The sequence below is a fragment of the Emys orbicularis genome, chromosome 2 (genome assembly GCF_028017835.1).
Source record: "Emys orbicularis isolate rEmyOrb1 chromosome 2, rEmyOrb1.hap1, whole genome shotgun sequence".
Lineage (NCBI taxonomy): Eukaryota > Metazoa > Chordata > Testudines > Emydidae > Emys > Emys orbicularis.
This window is the reverse complement of record NC_088684.1, coordinates 221,229,910-221,254,425: the sequence shown is the minus strand read 5'-3', so window position 1 is coordinate 221,254,425 and position 24,516 is coordinate 221,229,910. Positions and strand designations below refer to the sequence as shown.

The window sequence follows — 24,516 nt, the reverse complement described above, 5'->3', positions numbered from 1 at the left end:
ATGGCTCCTCTCCCTCTCTGTTCTCTTCCACCCCTTTATATATCTTTTGCATAAGGCGGGAACCCTTTGTCCCTCTGGGTTTCCACCCCCCCACTGGAAAAGCACCAGGTTAAAGATGGATTCCAGTTCAGGTGACATGATCACATGTCACTGCAAGACTTTATTACTCACTTGCCAGCACACACATATACAGGAAGACTCACAGGTAAACACAGTCATCTGCGGATAATGGTCCTGTTAATGGGAGTCATCAAGATTCCAGACCATCATTAATGGTCCACACTTTACATAATTACAATAGGCCCTCAGAGTTATGTTTTATATTTCTAGTTTTAGATACAAGAGTGGTACATTTCTACAAATAGGATGATCACACTCGGTAGATTATAAGCTTTGTAATGATACCTTACAAGAGACCTTTTGCACGAAGCATATCCCATTTGCATTATAGTCACTTATTATTAATTTTTTATAAAACTATCCCAGTTACATTATATTGACTTATTATCAAGTTTTTATAAAACCATATAGACTGCACAACGTCACAGAGGGTAGGCGGTTATACACTGGATGCAGTGGGGGTCTGCTCTTGTTGGCTTTCCTGCAGCTCCAACAGATGCTTCATCATGTCCGTTTGCTTCCCCCATTAGCCTCAGCATTGCGTCCTGCCTCCGCTCTTCGTGCTCACTTAATTCTTTCCTGGCCTCTGCCACTGAATCCCTCCATGCATTAAGCTGTGCCCTCTCAGTTCAGGAGGATTGCATGAGCTCAGAAAACATGTCATCGCGAGTGTGTTTTATTTCACCTTTTAATTTGTGATAACCTCAGGGACGGAGATGATAGGGGGAGCGTAGAAACATTCTATGCTCTAAGATTCAGGGGGGACTGCATGGTCACCTGTGCTGCTGAGTTCGCCACGCTGACCAAACAGGAAATTAAATTCAAAAGTTCCCTGGGCTTTTCCTGTGTACCTGGCTAGTGCATCAGAGTTCAAAGTGCTGTCCAGAGTGGTCACAATGGAGCACTCTGGGATAGCTCCCAGAGGCCAATACCGTCGATTTGCATCCACACTACCCCAAATTCGACCCAGCAAGGTCGATTTTTAGCGCTACTCCCCTTGCTGGGGAGGAGTACAGAAGTCAATTTTAAGAGCCCCACTGTGAACACCTAGTCTGATCTCCTGTGTAACACAGGCCATAGAACTTCTCCAAAATAATTCCTGTTTGAATTAGAGAGCATATCATTTAGAAAAGCATCCCATCTTGATTTTTAAATAGCCAATAGCGGAGAATCTACCACAACCCTTGGTAAATTGTTGTAATGGTCAATTACCCTCACTGTTAAAAATTTACATAATATTTCCAGTCTGAATTTGTCTAGGTACGTATATAGACCCAGATTTTTAAAGCTCTTTAGGCACCTTGAGGCATTTTCAAAAGCAAATAGGCACCTTAAACTCATTGATTTCAGTGGGTGTTAGGCTCCTAGATGCTTTTGAAAAGCCCACTAGGCACCTAAATACCTTTAAAAAATCTGGCCCTTTATAGACTGTGATCAAGTCACCCCCTTAACTTTCTCATTACTAAGCTAAGTAGATTGAGCTCCTTGAGACTCTTACTATAAGACAGATTTTCCAGTCTTTTAATCATTCTCGTGGCTCTTCTCTGAACCCTGTCCAATTTATCAGCATCTTTCTTGAATTGTGGACACCTGAAGTGGACATAGTATTCCAGCAGTGGCTGCACCAGAGCTAAATACAGAATATAACCACCCTACTCCTACTCATCGTTCCCCTGTTTATGCATATTTTGGTTTAGCTGAAGTCAAGTAGGAACCAATTTAAACTGAACCAAAAGCAAGCACTCTTAAACGAAAATAGGAGTGTCCACACAGGTTTTGTACCAGTTGAACTAAACCAGTTTAATTAAATTGGTGCAAGTTTGTGGGTAGACAAGGTCTCAGACTGCATGGCAACAAAGTTTTCATCATGGATGGCAGCAGTTGATTCTACAGGTACTGTACCAGTTCCTGGAAACATAAACATAAACATACACACACACACACACACACACACACACACACACACACACACACACACACACACACACACACACACACACACACACACACACACACACACACACCTCTATTTAATTTCTCCCACAGAAAATGATCAGGTCCCATGATTATTTCACTTACTGTCAAGCCTCAAACACAATCTGGAGTCTTACAGGTGCACTTGAGACTTGCTTTGTGCATACATTTTCCATGTGAATACTGCATGCTGTGCACCAGGGCCGGCTCCAGGCACCAGCTTGTCAAGCAGGTGCTTGGGGCGGCCGCTCAGGAGAGGGGCAGCACGTCCAGGTATTCGGCGGCAATTCGGCGGACGGTCCCTCACTCCGCCTGGGAGCGAATTGCCGCCGCAGATCGTGATCGCGATCGCGGCTTTTTTTTTGTTTTTGTTTTTGTTTTGTTTTGGCTGCTTGGGGCGGCCAAAACCCTGGAGCCGGCCCTGCTGTGCACGTACATGTGTTGCTCAAATATATGCATTAAAGAAGGTCCTTGGTTTTTCTGAAATGTCTACATTTACCCAATAAGGATCCACTCCTTCTATGCTTTATTATGTGAGTAATTCTTACTCACACAAGTAATATAGTAATTGAAGTAAATGATACCACTCATGTGAACAGAGAATGCAGAATCAGACCCCAATACTAATCGGTGTCTTGATTTTATTTAGATGAGAAGTGAATGTGTTCCCAGTGAAAAGGTAACAACCGTCTTACCATCTGTTAGTTGACTAGGATTTCGATACACCCCTATGGATTTTGGCTAACTTGTTATAAATTAGTCATGTTAAAACTGTTTCTCCTGGGGTTATATAATTAAATGCAATTTGGGTATCAAACATGTCTTCTCTGTTAATGGTTATAATGCTAACCATTCCATAAATCCAGCGTTGAATACCTTATTCTCATTTACACTACAGCCCCATTATGTTGCAAGAGTAGTGTAAAAGGGCCTTAGTGCACATGAGAATCTGAACTTATTACTCTAATTTCTTTCATTCTTAGAAGTAAGTAGATTCAGAACTTTCCCTGTGGGTAGGGTCCCATTGTAAGTATATAATTGTGAAAGCTATATGCAGCAATTGCCCGTAGTCTGTGAGTAGTTCAGATGAAAAATAAAATAATACAAAATTTCAGTTTGTAACATTTCCAGTCCTTTCACAAACACAAACAACTCCAAGGGGAAAAAAATGAGGCTTTGTCATTCCTTTTTTATTCTTGTGGGTTAGTGTTTCTTTTAAATGAAAACAGCCCAGCTGGATTGCTTGCCTGGTTAGCCATGGAAGGAAGACAAACGATTTTTACAGTATCAGACATGCGGTTTCCTGTCTGTGTTTAACTTTGAGCAGAACATCACAGCCAGCTGGTCCACTGCTCCTCCAGACAACTAGATAATAGCCTATAATAATTTTGCCTTTGGAATGACTGTCATCCAGCTCCATTCTGTACATTGCTCCTGTCTTTTGAATACTACTTTTACTTGTACAGTAGTATATGTATTTTGCTATTCCTTTGCATATCTCTTTTTTTTTGAGAGAGAGAGAGAGAGAGAGAGAGAGAATGAGGCAGGGTCTCCTTCTATGGCCTGATCTAAAAGCTGATTGAATTGACTTCAGTGAACTTTGGCTCAGGTCTCCAGAGCACTCTCTTCATTAGTAGCAGCCATAAAATTTAGATAATAAAAAAAATCATAATCTTACAGCTGATAATCAATATCTGTGCTGTGTACCTACTGCTGAAAGTGATCAGCTCCCAACCTCTTCTTCCTGCTTGGTATACATGCAAGATTTAAAAGGCAAACCAGATACAGTTACTTGTCTACTAAAAATATGTGCCTGAGGTAGGAGACAGAAAACTGGATGTAGCAGCAGGCTCTAATTTCCATAAAGAGGTTGGTTACTAGGCTCCAACAAATCACAGCTAAGCAGCTCTATGTTGTAGTCAAATCAGTTTATGGAATTGTTGTCCTTTATCAGTCTCTTGTGGTGAATGGCTAGCCTCCCAGCCCCAACCTCTGAGTAATGCACCATATTAAGACACGAAAATCAAAAAATTGTGGATAGTGGTAGGTATTGTGACTCACTCAGTCATGGCTTTGCAAGTATTTGAAATGGGTAAAACCAAATCAAATGTCTGTTTCTTTTGTGGATTTTAATTTTAAATTGCCAAGTTGTAGAATAAACAAACACACTGAAACCAGATATGCGTCTAACTACACAGATGTAATTTTGCTGCTGTGTTTTGCTTTTGGCTATTGCCATTTCAATTAATATTTGAGGAATCAGTCTGAAGAATAACATTTTTATGCGCATGATCATATAAAACAATATCGCATAGCTCGGTGGGGAAAAAAGATCAAAGGAACAAGTTAACCACTATGAAACTCTTCGGTTTATTCTGCTCACATTCTTTTTTGCCAAACAAAATTGTGGCTGACTGGCAAACACCACACACCAATTGGAATTTTGAACCAGAGGTTTGTGGTGGAAAATTGCTCCTGAAAGCAAAACTCCATGCCAGGCTATTTTAATTATTATTTATTTAAATGTCTAATTTCAATGTTACCAGAAGCAATCCTCAGGAGCAAAAACATTGGAAAAGACTTGCCCCAAAACAGTCGGCTCGGAAAAAGGTTTGCCAGATGTTCAGTGTTGTTGTCATGAAAGAGATTGGATGTTTTACAGTTGAGTTCAATGGGAGCAAGATTGGGTGCTGAGGGTTTTGCCCTGGTGAGATATAATGGCCCCACACATCACAATAGTTCATTCCAGAATTATTCATTAAAATGTTGCACTTCCCCTCCCACAACTTAAACTATTCTGAAGAAACCAAACTACTGCTAAGAATTTGGACAAATCCAGGTTTCTTTCATTATTTTGCCAATTTCTTTTCTACGTTTTCCCTACTCTCCCTTCGCTATGCCACCTCCCAGTCTCCATAACCCTGTCAAGCAATTTACGAGTGGGAGCGTTCTACCTCGTTGAAGAAGATGCTATGCCAGAGCCCTAAGCTAGAGTGGCTGGCTGAAGTTCAATCTTAAAAGATCCCTGAACCTTACCTTTTGCACAGATTCCTCATTGGTTGCCCACTATGGGAGCATAATGTGCACTCCTCCCTCCAGCCTCAGGCCTAACCTGTCCTCCCTGTGCAGGTGATGCAGAGGTGACTGGTTTCTCTCACTTCTGCAAAGGAAGTGGGAGATCGGCATGCAGTCCATGGGGAGGACAATCTCCCCTTTCCTGACCTGCAGCCTCGTTGGTTTGAATGCCTGTAATGGTACTCAGAATATTAGAGACTGCATCTGAAAAATTTGAGCCTTTAAGTGGCATCTTGTTGCATGTTACTATCTTAATAAATGCAGGTATAATCATGGGCCTCAAATCTGAGCTAGAGTAAAAATGCAGAGGCTTGGTAACAGATCACTAATTTGTACCACATCACTAGCTCAGTTTCTTCTGTGTATTTAATTTTGGTTTTATGTTTGGATCATTTCTCTTACTTCACCATCCTGAAAACATCACCTACCCTGTCTGAACATTTGTGAAGTTCACCATCTTACAGTGTTCAGGCTTCAGTGGGTGTATTGAGTATTGTACCTTTACTGTGAACAACTGGAAATTTTTCCATTGTATGCTGCAAGATTAGATCATTGTTTTGGACATTCCATATGTATGTCATCATAACGTGGAAGAAACCTTTAGTACCAACCATAAGTATACTTAGCTTTTTTACATTTTAGACTGACTCATCAGAACTGTTGCTTTGAAATGGAGTTCAAAACTTCAGTATCAGAGCTGGGAAACTATTTGTAAAGAAACAATTTTTTAGGTTAATGTAGCATTCTTTTTCTTTTGCAAACTATATACAAATTGATAATTTCTCCATATTTGTTCATTAATCATAGCTGTTTGTATTGTTTAAGCAAATTACAACCTATGGATTATCTGAGTATTAAGTGCTATGATTACTCATTGTGTACAGTTGGTCACCTAGGTGACATGGTATTGTTTGTTTCCTGTTTGGATGACCTAACCTATATAAACAGAAGCTGTTCTGTCTTATGCAGAGAGCACAGGAAAGGATTGAAAAAGTTCTAATGTTTTCTAAGCCTGGTATCTCTCTCTGATCTCTAAAGTGCTGCCCTCTTCCCTTTCCAATTCCCCCTCTCCTTGGTAGATTCAATGCCCCAGTGATTATATCTGGCTTCGTAGGTAGGCCTCAGATTTAGAATTAGTCACAATAACATATTTTTTGTGTACAAAGTGATCATGCAAATATGCTTATGCAATACATGAATACCTGTGTTCGAACAAATAGCAGCCACTCCACAAACATTTATATGACTGGTTATGTACAAAGAACAACAAAAGGGACATAATTACAGTTGAATTGCATCCCCCCAGAGGAATTTAGCGAACATGAATCTATTTTCCTATTCAACTAACTCATTCAGAAAGTAATTGTGTTCAAGCTCTACCATAAAAGAGGTCAGTTGCAGTGCATAACATTGCATAGAACCTCTCACCACTCATGTATTGGCATTGTTCTCAATGTTTTCTCTTAGGCATTTGCAGCAACAGTGACCTAACCAGGGACTGCAGCTGTATGTAATCAAAGAAAAGCCTCCATAACACTGAATGTCTGAATCACTTAAAGGGATAGGAAGGAAACTGGAATGGGTAGAAGCAACAGAAGTAAAGAGGAGTTCTGTTTCATTAAAACCATTATTTGCTCTTTAGAAAAATAACTATGCAGAGCTCAGTTACTGATTTTTGTAAAGTCAAAATAGGCAGGTATGATGGTCCTGGTTGGCATATTTGTTACCATTTGCATCACTTAAAAGCTGAATAGTGTAGGAATGTGGCCAACCTTTTATCAGGTTGTCATGGAAGAGATTTTAATAATTACAGACAGAAATACACTAACTAACACTAGCAATACCAATATTTTGATAGTTTGGCAGTGTGAAACTAGGGCTTAAAATAAAAAAAGTGTTTTATGTGTGGCATCTGCTGGAACATATTGAAGTGACAGAGATTGCTAGTGATTTTATTGAACATATCAAACAGCAACAGACACTGAGTTGTGTAACTGAAGCATTCATAATAGACTCCAGGATAAGCCACGTAAGTGGGAGAGTATTATTTTTCATAACAGTGTAAGAAGGCTCTGCTGTGAACATTGATGTCAGAGGGAAATGTGTGCACGCACACATAATCAGAGCAAGAGTTGGAAAAGGAGGGGATAAATAGGAAGGAAGATCGGAGGTAAGATTTTTCTAAAAGATTGTTTGCTATGTCAGAGTATATAGGAATGACACTTTTCTGCCAGGAATAATAAGAAAAAGCAAATGTGTTCTTTGACGTTGAGTTTCTTAAACCTCCTGAGCGATAATAGAATACTTGGCACTCAATTTAAAAATGGAAATTCTGCTTACAATAGCTAATACTTCAATACTCGGAGCAAATAATTAAGCAATCAATTTCAGCATGCATTTGTCAAGAACAAATCGTGTCAGACCAACCTAGTAGCTTTCTTTGACAGGGTAACAAGCCTTATAGATGGGGGGGAAGCAGTAGATGTGATATATTTTGACTTTAGTAAGGCTTTTGATACTGTCTTGCATGACTTTCTCATAAACAAACTTGGAAATACAGCCTAGATGGAACTCCTATAAGGTGAGTGAATAACTGGTTGGAAAACTGTTCCCAGAGAGTAGTTACCAGTGGTTCACAGTCAATCTGGAAGGGCCTATTGAGTGGGATCCCATAGGGATCAGTTCTGGGTCCGGTTTTGTTCAGTATCTTCATCAGTGATTTAGATAATGGCATAGAGAGTACACTCATAAAGTTTGCAGACGATACCAAGCCGGGAGAGGTGGCAAGTGCTTTGGAGGATAGGATTAAAATTCAAAATGATCTGGACAAACTGGAGAAATGATCTGAAGTAAATAGGATGAAGTTCAATAAGGACAAACAGGCAACTGGTAACTGCTGATAATGGGGGGCACAATTTAAAGGTTATGGTTTGCAGCAGGGTTCAAGGCAGGTACTCAAGAGACAAAGGAGTTTTGGTTTCTAGAGCTACTTTTGATGTCATGTTTTATGATGTGTAATAGCAGATGGAGCAGTTCTAAAACAGAATTACACATGAAGAAAACGATTTTTGTATGATTCATACACGCATTAAAAATCTTAAGAAAGTTGTCCTAATATATGGTTAAGTATTAAGGCCAATTCATACGCAAACTGAGAGTCTTTTTTTTTTTTTTTTTTTTAAAAAGAGCACTCAGAAAAATTCTTATGCATTCTGTCATTTCCTTCTTTGGTGTGCTCACTGCTACCTTAGAATAAAGTGCCACCTGCTACCTTTGAATAAAGTGAATAAATATCATTCCCAACACAACTGCATACAGCTTTATTATTACAACCAAACCAAGTGAGGTTTTGATCGAAAAATAATCCATCTTTATTTTAATAAAAACATTGTTTGGAGCGAAGTAACTGTTTGCAGAATTGCATTTATTTCCCATACTAAACAAAAAAAAAATACAACATGTTTTGTGTAGAGGTTGGCACAGGTACCCGTTGGGTTTTAAGTACCTGAATCTCTCGGGTATAAATTATTAGATAAATGACTTCAGATAAAATATAAAAATGCAGTTGTTACCGCATATTGCTGGCAAGTGTAATTTAGACATTGTTGAAACAGTTTTATTATTAATATTGTAGTTTAACAACATAGCGAGCTTTTACAAAAAATAACACACTACGATGACTGCACTACAGTATTGTTGAGACGACTAACTGGTGTTCTTAATCTAAAAGAAAACAGAGCAACTTCCTGTTTCAGGGTTGTCAGGTGCTAACTTTACATTCATAATAAATATATGCCACCTTGCAACTTCCAATATGGAATGCTTTAACAAAAATGTGCCCTAATCCTATTATATCTTTATTTTTGTGAGTGGTGTACTCAAAAAAGGACTGAAATTTAAACCATAAACAATGTTTTTTTTTAATTATTATTGTTAGCGAACAGGACCGAAATCCAGCTATTTTTCACACCAGGCCTTAATACTTAACCATATATTAGGACAACTTTCTTAAGTTTTTTAATGCGTGTATGAATCATACATGCATATCCATGCATGATCAGACTTTTGTGACAACTAACCATTAAGCAATAACAAATATAAATGCTTTAAAAAGTAATGACCTTATCTTGTCAAAAGAATTGTAGGTGTGGGTCCTTTCTGCTTGCGAACCTCGTAGTACCGTCATTCACGTTAATAACTTGTCCTCTTTTGATCTGTAATATTGCCAAGTTAAAAACACAAGCATCTACCATTGTAGTCCTCAGGTAAGTTTTCAGTTCCTGCAAGGAAGAAAAGCTTCTCTCAGCCGATGCTGTAGTCACTGGGATAGTTAAGTAAGGAACGTAGAGTTTCAACAGATTTGGGAGGGTGTCACACAGTGCCATTTCACGAAAGAATCGTAGTCTCTTTTTTGAGCTGGGTAGGCTCTTCTTCCTCATTACTCTTGTCAGTATTGCCATCTTTGAGCAGCCGGGAAAAAAAATTGATTTCAGAGTTCAGATCATCTTGATCAATACTGTAAGTGGTGGAAATAGCACCTACACTTTCATCTGAGGGGCTCTCGGAAGAGAGAATGTCTGCAAGGAACTTAAATGAACAAGTCATTCTCAGAAAAGCAGTCTTCTGCCTCCTTAATAAGGATATCCAGAGTTTGGTACAATATTTCACTCCTAGAATAGTCCTGGGGTTTCCCAAAAGAGAACTTTTCACCACCTCCCAGTTTTGTGGGAATAACCCCTTTGTGAGGCACATAGGGGCCAGGATAACATTTTTTTCTGGCACAGTTCATTAATGTGATTAAAGGTTCGAGATGCAGAGTCATCACCTATCATTTCCCTGAGTACAGACACTGTGGATTTAGCTATCACTATAGCTGTATATGTAAAGTCTTTTGAATGAAGAAGTTTGGATAGGTGGTTTGTTTGCATTAGCAAACTGTCTGCATAAAAAACATGCAGTACAGAAAATTGAAGTCTTGAACATTTCTGAGAAATGTATAAGTTTCAAGTTCAGCTTTTGAACCCCCATGTGCGATTTCGTTCAGAGCTTGAACTATTTAATCGAAATTTTCCAAAACAGCTCTGATAGCCTCAACTCGACAGTTCTAATGAGTGTCACTGAGTGATTTTAAGAGTTGTTGGCCCCACTCTAAAAAATATTTTCTGAAATCATTTTTGCACTTACTTCAATGAAAGTTCGTAGAGCCTGGAGAATTCTGAAAGCATTTCGGACAACTGGAATGCAGGAAACCATGTCCACTACACACAGATTTAATATATGAGCATAGCAGTGAACATAGCGAAAATCCTCTAGCTTACTAAGTATCTTACTAAGGTGGCCACACCTTTATAGGATCCTCTCATGCTGGCAGTTCCATCATAGCATGGTCTCTTAGAGCTGAAATATCAAGTCCCATAGCTGATAAGGTACTCTTGATCAGCGTGGCAAGTGAAGCACCATCCGTCTGCAGCGTCTTGTAGAAGCCAATAAACTGCTCTTGTATTTCAAATGTCTGGTTGACGTAACACACTATGAGCACAACTTGTTCATGTTTGACAGATCCATTGTTTCATCTGCAATGATGGAAAACACTCCAACTTCTTTGACTTCAGTTACGATTGAATCTAGCACTTGTGAAGCCATAATCTCCATTATTTCATTCTGTCGCAAGTCTTGTAGATAGGTGAAGTATTTCTGTTAGTTAACCATAAATCATTGAATCAGTTCATTGTCTGTACTACACAGATTCATCAGTTCTCACAAATTGCCTTGATTTGTGGAATCCATTCCCTCATCCTGACCCCTCAAAGGTATACCCTGACAAGCACAAAATAAAGTACTCCCTATTACAGTTTCTAAATATGCTCAGTTGTCCTCCACTACTTCTGTTTTTTTGATTGTCAAGCTGGGATGCAACACACCCTGTTTTACAGGACTGCAGCCTACCCTTCCATTTAGCAACAGCTTCTAGCTGGGATTCACACTTTAAATGTCTGCAAAATTTTTCATTTGTTTTTTTCCCCCATGTTTTAAAACGAGTAATTCGAAAAGCTGGTTCACACTCTGGCCCATTGCCAAATGTTCAACAATAAAAGCAGAAAGCTTTGTCATCACGGACACTGTATTCAAGCCGTTTATATTCATTATACCACACTTTTCTGAATTTTCTGGTTTTGTTCCCACGGGCACTGGCTGGAAAATCAATTACAGGCTGATATGGGCCTTCTTCAATATATTCTAAAGCTGCATCCATTCCAAAGCAAGGGTCTCTTTTATGGAAAGGTGCACTAGTCTCTGAGTATTTGAATTGGAATCCAGAGTCTCATTGTAACACTCGTTACTGCTGTAAACATAATTCTGAACTCCAGAAGAGTCAGGTTCAGTTCCTGATATACTTGGGGGGGGGGGGTGATTTTAGCTTTCTTCACGTAAAAAAATTCCAAACTTAATTGTCTTTTCGCCATTTTGCAAAGCTAATACTGGGAACATTATTAAATTAAATCAGTTTAAATATAGATTGTCCTCAAACCACTTTTCAGGAAAACTAGGAAAAAAGTATAATAAAATTCCTAGGCCTAATGAACACATTCGCAAATGCCACGCTGACTATAAAAGTTAGTCACGTGAGAACAATTATTAAGGGGACGGGTCCCCCTGCCTCCCCGCCCATCCCCCATTGCCCCTGGCCCCCGTTGCCTCCTCCCATCCCCCATTGCCCCTATGGCTCACTGCTGCCTCCCTAGGACCCCACCCATCCACCCCATGGCCCCACTGCCTCCCCAAGATGTCCACTCCTGACACCCACTGCCTTCCCCAGCCCCTAACATATCCCTCTGGTCCCCCATTGCCCCAGTGGCTCCCCACCTACCTCCCATCTCCCCTGGCTTCCACTGCCTCCCCCAGTCCCCCACCCTTCCACCCATGTTCCTACTGCCTCCCCCAGATGTCCCCCTGGCCCTGCTGCCTCCTGAGAGGCCCACCCTTCTGCCCCTTGCCGGCTCCCATTGATTCCCTCAGCCCCCCACCCATCCCCATGGCTCCTGGCCCCTGCTGCCTTCCCCAGACACCCTCCCCTGGCCCCCCACATAATCCCCCCCATGTCTCCTGCTGCCTCCCTCAGCTCCCCACATAAGCCCCCTGGCCCCTCCACCTATCCCCATGGCTTCTGGCCCCTGCTGCCCACCCCTGGCCCCTGCTGCCTTCCTTAGTCCCTCATCCCATCCCCAGTACCCTCGGGACCCCCTTCCTCTGTTCCCATTGCTCCGACTCCCCAAGCTCCCTTTGCTCACCCCAGGCAGTGGCACTCAGGCAGGCTAGCCCAGATGTGTACCTGAGCAGGTAATTGTGGCTGCGGGACAGAACTGCTTCCCCACATCCCCTCTGGCAGAGAGCTGGGCTGACAGCCTAGTCTCACTTCCCCACTCTAGGTGCCAGTTCGTATGGATCAGCGGGATCGCTAACTGCTGGTGCCTTTCCCAGGCATGTCTCTGCACCTGCGCCCCTGACTTCCCCCTAGCAGAATTCTGAGGGTCATATTGGATCATAAACTAAATATGAGTCAATAGTGTAACACTGTTGCAAAAAAAGCAAACATCATTCTAGGATGTATTAGTGTTATAAGCAGGACACAAAGTAATTCTTCTCCTCTACTCCATGCTGATTAGGCCTCAGCTGGAGTATTGTGTCCAGTTCTGGGTGCTACATTTCAGGAAATATGTGGACAAATTGGAGAAAGTCCTGAGAAGAGCAACAAAAATGATTAAAGGTCTAGAAAACATGACCTATGAGGGAAGATTGAAAAAATTGGGTTTGTTGAGTCTGGAGAAGAGAAGACTGAGAGGGGACATAACAGTTTTCAAGTACATAAAAGGTTGTTACAAGGAGGATGGAGAAAAATTGTTCTCCTTAACCTTTGAAGATGGGACAAGAAGCAATGGGCTTAAATTGTAGCAAGTGAGGTTTAGGTTGAACATTAGGAAAAGTCTTAACTGTCAGGGTAGTTAAGCACTGGAATCAATTGCCTAGGGAGGTTGTGGAATCTCCATCAGTGGAGATTTCTAAGAGCAGGTTTGACAAACACCTGTCAGGGATGTTCTAGATAATACTTAGTCCCTGCCAGTCCTCTGATTCTATGATTCTACAATTTATCAGTTATATAATGAAATTTTGGACAGACAAGCATTTAGGCAGGTAAATAAACAAAAGGTTGAGAGCGAGTTTCCTCACACTTGGACAAGCCTAATATGGGCCCAGATTTTAAGGTGCAATGCTTGGCAGTTTATGGGGTAGGTTGCAAAGGTGGATTTAAGTAATCATTTTGCCCCTCCTTCCAGTCCTGGGGCCATCTGACTACCAGTTAGTCACACTAACTTATGCTGGCTGCCAGAGCCCCCAAAGGGCCATTTCAGTATCTGGGATTACCAGGCATAGGGATGCCCTGGGAACACCACCTTTCCCTAGACAAAAAGAGATGCTGTAGTTCAACTGTAGATTATTGGTCTCAACCACTTTCACTTAAGTAGTAGGGAAGAATAATTCTCTCAATTGCCGGAATTACTGAGTTAAATCCTATGGACTTCTTCATAGTGGAGGTTGGACTACATGAGCATAATGGTCCCTCTGGCCTTAAATATCTCTGACTTTGTGCCCCATGCCAATAGGTGGTGAGGGAAATGTTATAGGCGCCACTACAATAGCTCCAGACCATCTGAGGATTCCCCTGTGCATATGGAATCCTCGAGGGACCAGTTAAAATGGGTTAATGCTGCTTTGTGTTGCTGGAGCAGTGCAAGACAGCTAGAGCAGGGCCAAGGACCTGGTCTGTATTTTGCAAATGGCCTCTTTTTGGAAGACATGCCTTTGAGAAATGGGCAAGTTCCATTTTCCAGCAATAGTGGGCTTTAGATTGATTATTCTTTGAGGTGTGACAATCCAGAGTATTCCCTTGTCCTATTGCATGGATTGGCATCACCATCAGAAAATATGTGAGCAGCTTTATAAATATCGGGAACAGATATCAGCGTTGAGCCAGTTCTTTCCCCACTACCGCGAATCTCTTCTCTTGTGTACATTAAAGCAGAGATCCTAATGTTATGGTATTACTTTGTCCCTTAGTAGTTAAGTGCTGGTGGTGCACTGTAAAAGACACAAAATTTGCCCCTGTCAAACAAATTAGGGTTTTTGAAGATTCTTGACTGTTAACACAGGCTGCTGCAATTTTTCCATTTTCCCTGGCACCAGAATGACATTTGCAATAGCCTGAAGTTTAAGGTAGTATCAAGAGCTGTGGTGATGGCTTATGCTTATCTTAAGCCACATACAGGAAGCTTCCTTTTAGCTAGCATTTTCTACTGTTATGTGAATAGGCTCTTTTGATGCTTGAGAAATACTGATCTCACTGAGTCATAGTGCTGAGTGAAATTGTTCAACTGGGGGAAATTATTTGAGAACATGTTAGTGAAATCTGAATGGCTGTTTTATCTAACCATCCTTGCACTCTTCCACAAACATTTGTGTGACTGGGTTTTATTCATACTCATAGGGAAGAAGGGGCTTTTATTTGTGGGGTTTATATATGGGTTTTGATTCACAGATAATTATTCACAAGCAAATGGGCTTTTCAAATACCTGTATGCATGCTGGAAATGATTGCTAGCCACCATATATGTATGTACCCATAAACCACTGCAGGATAGGACTTTCTACAACCCCCAAATGGAGAAAAGCCAAGGTCTCCGTGACATCTACTAGAGACTTCTCCATTGCCAGTCTAACTTATGTAGATGGCAATATTGAGATATGGTGATGGATAGCAATACAAGCCCTTTAGATAGGTAGCCTTTGACACTCAGGAAGTTAGATGAGCCAGGGAAGAAATCAAGCCACAGCCTTCACAACTAGAACTGTGTGGGTACTCAGTTACTTTCATGGATATGGTGAGAAATTTGGCAATATAGACAGCCAATAAATCTGACTTGACTCCCTCAGCCAAGGTGGAACCCATATTTTAACATCGAGGGACTACAGCTATAGCCCAGCGTAATCCTTTTTCCTGTTCAAAAGTGGACAGGAAAGGTTTAGTCTCCTAAAATGTCCTCCGCCTGCATATTTCTGGCTCTATGGAAACCATAGCATATTACTTAAGTGGCTCATCTCACAGCTCAAATAGCAAAGTCCAAATAGTGAATACTCACTATCAACAGTCAGGAAAAAAAAATGTAAGCCCAAATCTGTTCATTAAAACTATTTGATAATTACAAATAACAAAGTATTTGTAGAATCATGGTCTGTTTGTGGCCAAATCCAAGAAGTAAATCATTCCAATGAATAGTTCAGTTATCCCTACTGAGTGATTTCCCTAAGGCTTGGTCTACACTCACCCCCCAAATCGAACTAAGGTACGCAACTTCAGCTACGTTAATAACGTAGCTGAAGTTCGAAGTACCTTAGTTCGATCTTACCTCGGTCCACACGCGGCAGGCAGGCTCCCCCGTCGACTCCGCGGTACTCCTCTCGTCTAGCTGGAGTACCGCAGTCGACGGCGAGCACTTCCTGGTTCGACTTATCGCGTCCAGACAAGACGCGATAAGTCGAACCCAGAACTTCGATTGCCAGCCGCCGAACTAGCGGCTGGGTGTAGCAAAACCCTAAATCTTTACATGGTAGGTTTTCTAAGAGCACAGAACACACAAGGGAATGGGCAATGTGGAAATTCTGTTTACTGACAGTGGGATGGCAGTGTCTACATGTACTTCTTCAATAAATTCCATAACAAATTCCAGTTTTCTCTGCAGTATGTTGAGAAGCAGAAGAACGCAATGTGCAATGCGTTCTCAGTATAGAGACATACTGACAATATTTTTTGTTGAGGGAATGAATTTCATAGTAATTGATTCTGTTGTCCCTATGTTAGTTTTTCTTTATTTTTTCTTGGACCTGCTCATGGGATAGAAGAACCCATTGCAAATACAAAAGGAGATTCTTATCTTTTAATAAATGTACATGTTGTAATAATGCACTAGTGACTTTTGATAGCTGAGAATGTCAATATTAGACAGAAATAAGCTTCCTCTGACTTGAAACCCTGTCAGACAATCCAGGATTGATTTACTCAGTTTACACGTGATTGATAAACTTTTCAAACAGAGCCATGCCTAATATTCAGGTCTTCCAAATACAGGAGAATTTACTCTTCTTCTTAAAAGTCTTCTCTTATTTCTGTCACACGCTGCCTTGTGAACTGCTGAGGATTCCTGTCTGCTTTATTACTAAATACATATCCATGATATAGGAGGGAATTTTGGTCAGATTTTGGGGTTGCATGTGCTGCTCATTCTAACTGTACACAGCTCCTTTTTTTGCACTTTGCTGGATGTCATTTTGAGAGGTTTTTCTATCAATCACACTGTATGGAGAAAGTGGAGAAAAGGTAGCTAGATCTTGTGTAGTTAGTGACATCTTTTTCTCAGAGCCTATGCTGGTTTCTGTTTTCATACTGATTTATTTACCGTGGTATACAAAACCTGAGGTAGTTGCACTGCCAATGCAAGCCACTCATGGGTTCTCTTCATCCACTTGTATTGGATTCCCAGGGCCTCTTGTAATCAGTGAGTGAGATAACATCGGTCATATGAGCTCTATCAAAGAAAGAAATGAGATAAGAGAAGATATTTCTATGCACCAAACCAGGCATAGAAATCCAATGGCATGCAACAAAACGAAGGCTGCCTTGCTTCCCTAAAGTCTTTTCAACAGTGCTTTGCGTGCTTGTGAAAGGTGTGAGACTGACGTGGTTTTCGTATATTCATAACAGGCGGCTTGATTGTGCAAGCTTCCTTTCTTACCAGACTGCTCAGTTCTAGGGGGCAGAGGACAAGGTGGATTGATTTAAATCAAGACTATTTAAATCACCTAGTGGAAAGCCCAAGTTTTCCATTTGTACTTAATTTATTTTCTAAAGAAAAATGCAGTCTCACTGGTTGATATAACCATTAAAACATGTTGATTTACAACTAAATGGAGCCTTTATACTAGATTTGGAATATCTTTTTGCTGCCTAAGAGGGTACACTATAACTATATACATTTATTTAAACAATTATATAGCTTAATATTTTGATTCTTATTGTACATTTTAGTATGTTAGAAAATAGTGAATAATATATTGCTTATTTACTAGATAATTAACTTTTTTCCTCTCGATTTTTGTCAAGCTGCATGAGAATGGTAACTGGAATTTAAACACACATACAAAACAATATATACAATTTATTTTTAATAAACAAAACCTTAAATGTTTTGGAAACATAAACTTCTCTAATCAGAACATGTTTCACATTTACAAACTAAATTATAAGATGTTTAGGCCTGAACATATTTTGTATTAAATTCAGATTGCATTGTAAACAGGTTTAATTTTAAAAAGAAGAACATATTATAATTTAAATAAAATAGAAATCCAATTTAAATTTAAAAAATCAACTGTTTGGGTAGCTCAGCTCAGTCTCGTCACATCTGCTGAGACTGCTAAAAAGCTAATCAATTAGCACCAGTTGTGTGGTGGTAGTTATTGTGATGTGGGCTAGACCAGCTGAGGAATTTGGACTGAGTCCCCCACCACTCATTCCATATAGGCTGCTGTACAACCAGCAGATGGTAATGACATTTAGAAATACATTTTCAATCCCAACCTCCATGTGTGTGCCCAGAAATTCATAAACTCTCACTATGCAGCAACAAATACCTGAATGTGCATCCGCAAGTGGGTGTTCATGCATGTGTAATTTTGTGCCTATGCAAGAGGAAGCCTGGCTGAAAAACCCATCCCATGTAGTCACTACCAATAGCTAGGGCCCTACCAAATTCCTGGCCATGAAAAATGTGTCATGGACCATGAAATCTGGTCTTTTGTGCACTTTTACCCTATACTGTACAGATTTCACGGGGGAGACCAGCGTTTCAAATTGGGTGTCCTGACCCAAAAGGGAGTTGCAAGCAGGGGGCCCCCAAGGTTATTTTAGGGGGGTTGCGGTATTGCCACCTTTACTTCTGTGATGATTTAAGAGCTGGGCGGTTGGAGAGAGTTGGCCAGGTGCCCAGCAGCAGCACAGAAGTAGGCTCGGTCAATGACTGATTTCAGCACCTGTCACTGAAAGGTTGCAGTTCAAATCCAATGGCTATTGGTAGGGCCCTACCAAATTCACGGTCCATTTTGGTAAATTTCAGTCACGGTGGCAATACCATACCATCCAGTGTTCCCTCTAATTTTTTACGTTCAATTAATTTTGTTATGTGCATCAATATGGAGGTGATGTGTGGTGGGGTGGGGCTGAGGGTTTGGACTGTGGGAGGAGGCTCAGGGCTAGGGCAGAGGGTTGGGGTGTGGGGGATGATGGCTCTGGCTGGGGATGCGGGCTCTGGGGTGGGGCTGGGGATGAGTGGTTTGGGGTATGGGATGGAGTTCAGGGCTAGGGCAGAGGGTTAGGTGCAGGAGGTGAGGGCTCCAGCCAGGGGCGAAGGCTCTGGGGTGGAGCTGGGGATGAGGGGTTAGGGGTGTGGGAGGGGTCTTAAGGCTGGAGCAGAGGGTTGGAGTGCAGCGGGGGTTCGGGTTCTGGGGTGGGGCCTGGAATGAGGGGTCTGGGGTGCAGGCTGCCCTGGGGCTGTAGCAGGGGGAGAGAGAATTCCCCCCAGCCCACTCTCGCCGCAGCAGCTTGGGGCTGGGTGGGAGGCGCTTCTCCCCAGCCGCGGCAGCTCCAGCAGGGCTGGGCTTGACCAACCCGGGGGAGGGGTACCTCTCCCCAGCAGCTCCGGCGGGCCTGGGCTAGGCTGGGGGAGGGGCACCTCTCCCCACCTGCGCAGCCCTTGATAGCTTGCTGTGTGGCCACATGGCTGCACAGCTTACAGGGAGCTTAGCATGCCACCCTTACTTCTGCGCTGCTGCCTTCAGAGCTGGGCGGCCAGACAGTGACGGCTGCTGATGAGGGCCCAGCTCTGCAGGCAGCAGCGCAGAAGTAAGGGTGGCAATACCATACCATGTCATCTGTGCTGCTGCTGGCAGCGGCACTGCCTTCAGAGCTGGGCAGCTGGAGAGCAGCAGCTGCTGGCCAGGAGCCCAGCTCTGAAGGCAGAGCCGCCACCACCAGCAGCACAGATGGCATGGTATGGTACCATCACTGTCTGGCTGCCCAGCTTTGAAGGCAGCAGTGCAAAAGTAAGGGTGGCATAGTATGGTATTGCCACCTTCACTTCTGTGCTGCTGCTGGCGGGACACTGCTTTCAGATCTGGGCTCTCGGCCAACAGCCACCGTTCTCCAGTAGCCCAGTTCCGAAGGCAGTGCTGCTGCCAGTAGCAGCGTAGAAGTAAGGGTAGCAGTACCGCACCCCCTCCCAAATAATCTTGTGACACCCCCCCCCCACACACACACACAGCTCTTTTTTGGGTCAGGACCCCTACAATTACAACACCGTGAAATTTCAGATTTAAATAGTTGCAATCATGATATTTACAGTTTTTTTAAATCCCATGACTGAAATTTACCAAAATGGACCGTGAATTTGGTAGGGCCCTACCAATAGCCATTGGATTTGAACTGCAACCTTTCAGTGACAGGTGCTGAAATCAGTCATTGACCGAGCCTGTCCACTTTTAAAAAAAGACAAGAAATATTTTAAAGTCATTACTTGCTAAATGGATAGATGTATTAAGAATAAGCTTCCAATGTGCCAGATGGTGCCAAAAGGTAAAGGGTGAGATTCTGCCTCATTGACCTCAATGGGAATTTTACCATTTACTTCAACAGGGCCAGGATTCACCCAAAATGCATAAGAAAAATGACCTCTTAAAAAACAGATCTGTTAATGACTATATTTTCTTTGTGCCAGTCCAAAATACAGTGGTTCATAAAACAAAAGAACCCTCATAAATGAGCCCTGTTTACAAAAAAAATATTGTGGTGTAGCAACATAGTAAATTTGCTATTTATTTACACAGTGCAGGAGGTTATGCATTGTACTCTGTAGACAAATAAAATGGTAGGTCCCTCATAAACTTGCACCAGAAACCATAATGATTGTTTATTTTAACTAGAGCTGGTTGAAAGTGTGGTTCTTGAAGTGTGGAATTTCAACTAAACTTTGAATTTGGAAATTTTAAATTTAAAAATGGGAAATTCCTCACACCTATCCTCTTTTAAAAACAAAACAAAACAAAATTCTCATTTTAGTATGTTTAAATTGCACTTTACCGGGTGCCATATCTATTATTTCCTAGTATGTAAATCTGAACCAGGATTTTCTTTTTCTTCCAGCAGATCCCCCAGACACAGATGACACTGTTACAGTGATGCTTAAAAGTCTCATCCCATTACTCGTGATCACCATTGCTGTGAACATTATCTTTTATGGCTACCGTATTCATAGGAGAAGGAAGCTCAACATGGCATGGGACAAGAATGTAAAGCCCAGGAAACATAAGGACTGCAGTGATGCTTGTGCTATTATGATAGACGACGACCGCTCAGACATCAGCTCCACCTGTGCCAACAACATCAACCACAACACCGAACTGCTGCCCATCGAGCTAGACACCCTCGTGGGCAAAGGCCGATTTGCCGAAGTGTACAAGGCCAAGCTGAAGCAAAACACATCTGAGCAGTTTGAAACCGTGGCTGTCAAGATCTTCCCCTATGAAGAGTATGCCTCCTGGAAGACGGAGAAAGACATTTTTTCAGATATAAACCTCAAGCACGAGAACATCCTCCAGTTCCTGACAGCAGAGGAGCGTAAGACAGAGCTAGGGAAACAATACTGGTTGATCACCGCCTTCCATGCTAGAGGGAACTTGCAGGAATATCTCACACGGCACATCATCAGCTGGGAGGACCTATGGAAGCTAGGTGGGTCTTTGGCTCGAGGGATTGCCCACCTGCATAGTGACCACACGCCTTGTGGTCGACCCAAAACACCCATTGTGCACAGAGACCTAAAGAGCTCCAATATCCTAGTGAAAAATGATCTAACCTGCTGCCTCTGTGACTTTGGGTTATCCCTGAGGCTTGATCCTACTCTGTCTGTGGATGATCTGGCTAACAGTGGGCAGGTGAGTTAAAACGTTAAAGAAAAGCTTATATTGTGTGTGTTGGTGTGTCAGTCTGAGTCACTTCCTGGGACTGGAGGAAAAACGACTGCTATGATAGCTATTAAATAATATTAGAAATAAATGACAGCACCTATAAATAAAGAGGCTCGGCTCAAATCTGGACATAAAGGAAGCAGTGTGAGTAATGCTATATGGCAGTTTTGTTATGATCAAGTACCTTATGCATATACAGTACAATCATCCTATGTGAACTTGCACTGAAGTGCATATGGGTTACTTGGCTACTGTTTGGGCTGCTGCAAAAAATATTAGGAAGGTGTGTTTTAAATTCTTGAAATCTTGTGCAACAATTCCTGATTCTGATCTTAAAATAGTTTTATGTGGTGAAACTTCAGTGAAGTTACTTATGATTTACACCAGTGTAAATAAGATCAGAACCTGTCCCAAAGATCAATCGATAGCTATAACTTTAAAACACTGTTGAGAAACCTTTTTAGGATTATGATACTTTTTCCAAATGCAGGCAAATATGAAATTGCCCAAGTGCTATAATTCCATGGTTATTTATGACTGTGTAACATGGATAATACTTATTTACTTCACATGGGTTGGTGGAGGATTACTTAATGTTTGTAGAGTGTTTTGAAGGTGAGGTTATACAAGTGCTTCTGTAAATATCCGTTGTTATCGTGAATTTTCCTTCATTGTAAATGGACTCTGTGTATCAAATAGATTAGGTCCTAATGTAGGTCCTACATATAATTGTATCTTTCAACAGTTTATGCTCCACAGGTTGTATGCTTGGGCAAAGGACAAGTGTACTCATTCACACTATAATTTACTTTGTATGGGACCATTTTCTTTCTTGGCTAGAGAGTATTCAGAGTCAATCAGCATAGCTCCATAGAAGTCAAGGGAGTTTGGCTTCTTTACACCAGCTGAGGATCTGGCCCTTAAAGTCAATGTATAACAGTCCTGATCCTATTTATATCAATGGTCATTTAAGCATTTTCATCAGTAGGACTGGGATTATTATTCAAAGCTAGGAGGAGTGATCTCAAAACAAAAAAATCTACACACACAATCAAATTCCACTCCTTTTTACACTAGAGTAAATCCAGAGTAAGTCTACTGAATTTCAGTGGTGGTATATCCTCTTTACACTGGCATAATTGACAGCAGAATTTACCCAATAGGGCCAGATTTGGAAGCGATGTATAATGTGGTGTGACTCAGAGCCCCTTACACTTTGTGTCCCTTAGACCTACTTACCTCCACTCTGCCTATGTGTAAAGGACTCTGAGTTGGTGTCATTCACACACTGAGAAGAGATGAGAGGAGAAGGTATAAGATACTATAGAGTAGATCCACCCTACTTCTTCCTGCTCCTTGACATAGACTCCCTTATACCGCAATAAAGTGGATATTAAAGTGGTTTACTGACAACACTTGATTCTGAGCCTTCCTCTGGTGTTAATGTCAGCACCACCTTAGAAGTTCTGCATAGGAAAGAATTGAAAAGCAAAGCAGTTTTCACAAAAGAAAGGTGTATTCATTATATGTCAATGTATGGGAAGTGTAATGGAATCTCAGTGAAAGTAAGGTAATGTGAATGTAAGGACACTACACCACTGGACATATCGCCTCTGAATTTAATCCATAGACTCAGACCTTTCCTACCAGGAAGTCCAATTTTTAAAGGTTTGTGATAGAGTTGGCCAAAATTTTCCATTCAGGGAAAGTTTTTTGTTTCTTTCTAAACTTCTTGTGGAAAATATTTCCCATTTTCTGACCAGTTCTAGGATGTAATGTTTGAGGCGAAGTGTACTTTGCAAAGTCATTGTAAGAGTGGTGAACCTACGGCAGATTTAATTCTCATCTAACCAGCCACCAGCTGTATAGCATGCATTTAACTATTATTGAATATTTATAATACAAATGACCTTAGAAACCATCTTTCTCATTTGTAGTCTTTATGTTCAGTTTTCAGTCCACCTATTATCTGTAGGCAATATTTGGAGACAAGTGTGGTCAGTAAACCTCTTTTGATTCTGAGCCTTCCTCTGGTGTTAATGTCAGCACCATCTTAGAAGTTCGGTATAGGAAAGAATTGAAAAGAAAAGCAGTTTTCACAAAAGAAAGGTGTATTCATTATATGTAAGGCTACGATTTTGTCATGGGATATTTTTAGTTAAAGTCACGGACAGGTCACGGGCAGTAAGCAAAAATTCCCAGAAGCCGTGACCTGTCTATGACTTTTGCCGCTGCAGCTCCATGGTTTCTCCTGCCACCGTGGTGGCTTGGAGCTGTGGGGTTCCCCCTCTGCCCATGGCAGCTGAAAGCTGCAGGGTGAGCATATTTCCCAAATTGGAAACGGGATACCCCCAGCCGCTCGCCAGAGGCGTCCCCCTGCCAGTGTGTCGCTGGAACCCCGAGGAGGGTCCCCTCAGGAGTTTGGCACCTGTCGCTGGAACCTTGCAGGGGCCCCTGTCGCTGGAACCCTGCCAGGGCCCCACTAGCTGCTAGCTTCAGAGTCCCACAGCTCCTGGGGCTGAGGCAGAGAATGTCATGGAGGCAGGCAACCTCAAAGGAGGGAGAGTTTTAGTGATTGGTTAACGACCATTGCCTTCACTTCTGCTTTCTCTGCCAACATGCCTTCCTTGTGTTCTTTAACAAACATTACTGGCATATAGGATTACATAAAGAGGTTGGAAATAGATTGAGTTTGTTACTATTTGTATTCCAGTAGCTCTCACGGTGCACTAGGTGCTCCACAGACATAAAAAGACAGTCCCTGACTCAAATTGCTTAGAACTGAAATTTAGACAAAGGACAGTAAACAGTGGGGTAAGGGAGTGGAGGATAAATGTTAAACAGTAAGGAAATGTGGTTGGTTTTATGTCAGTTAAGATTTTTTATTTCATCTACATGTTAGGTGGTACAGTTAAGTTTATAGGGCCTGATTCTCCACTGCCATGCAACCTTGTGTAGTCATTTGCACCGGTGACAAGTGGGTGTGAAGTGCTGCCAGATCAGAATGGCACAGAGCAGTGGTATAAATGGCTACACACGTTGAAGGGCAACAGAGAATTAAGTCTGCAGTGTGCGGGGTAATGCCCTCCAATATTACAGTCTCATGCTCTGTCCACTCTAGTTTTATATTAAATCAGTGTTTGAAATAATGGTGAGCAGCCCCACTTCACAGTTTTCATGATTGGTTGTATCATGTAAAACTGTCACCACCTCTGAACG

At 41.7% G+C, this 24,516-nt stretch overlaps 1 protein-coding gene across 1 annotated transcript in view; it reads left to right on the top strand.

Moving 5' to 3' along the window:
* TGFBR2 (transforming growth factor beta receptor 2) overlaps positions 1–24,516 on the top strand; it is a 74,188-nt gene that overhangs the window by 34,025 nt on the left and 15,647 nt on the right. Inside the window, exon 5 of the mRNA XM_065399310.1 lies at positions 20,474–21,264. Within this exon, the coding sequence (XP_065255382.1) occupies positions 20,474–21,264 (791 nt within the window). The remainder of the gene's footprint in view (positions 1–20,473; positions 21,265–24,516) is intronic.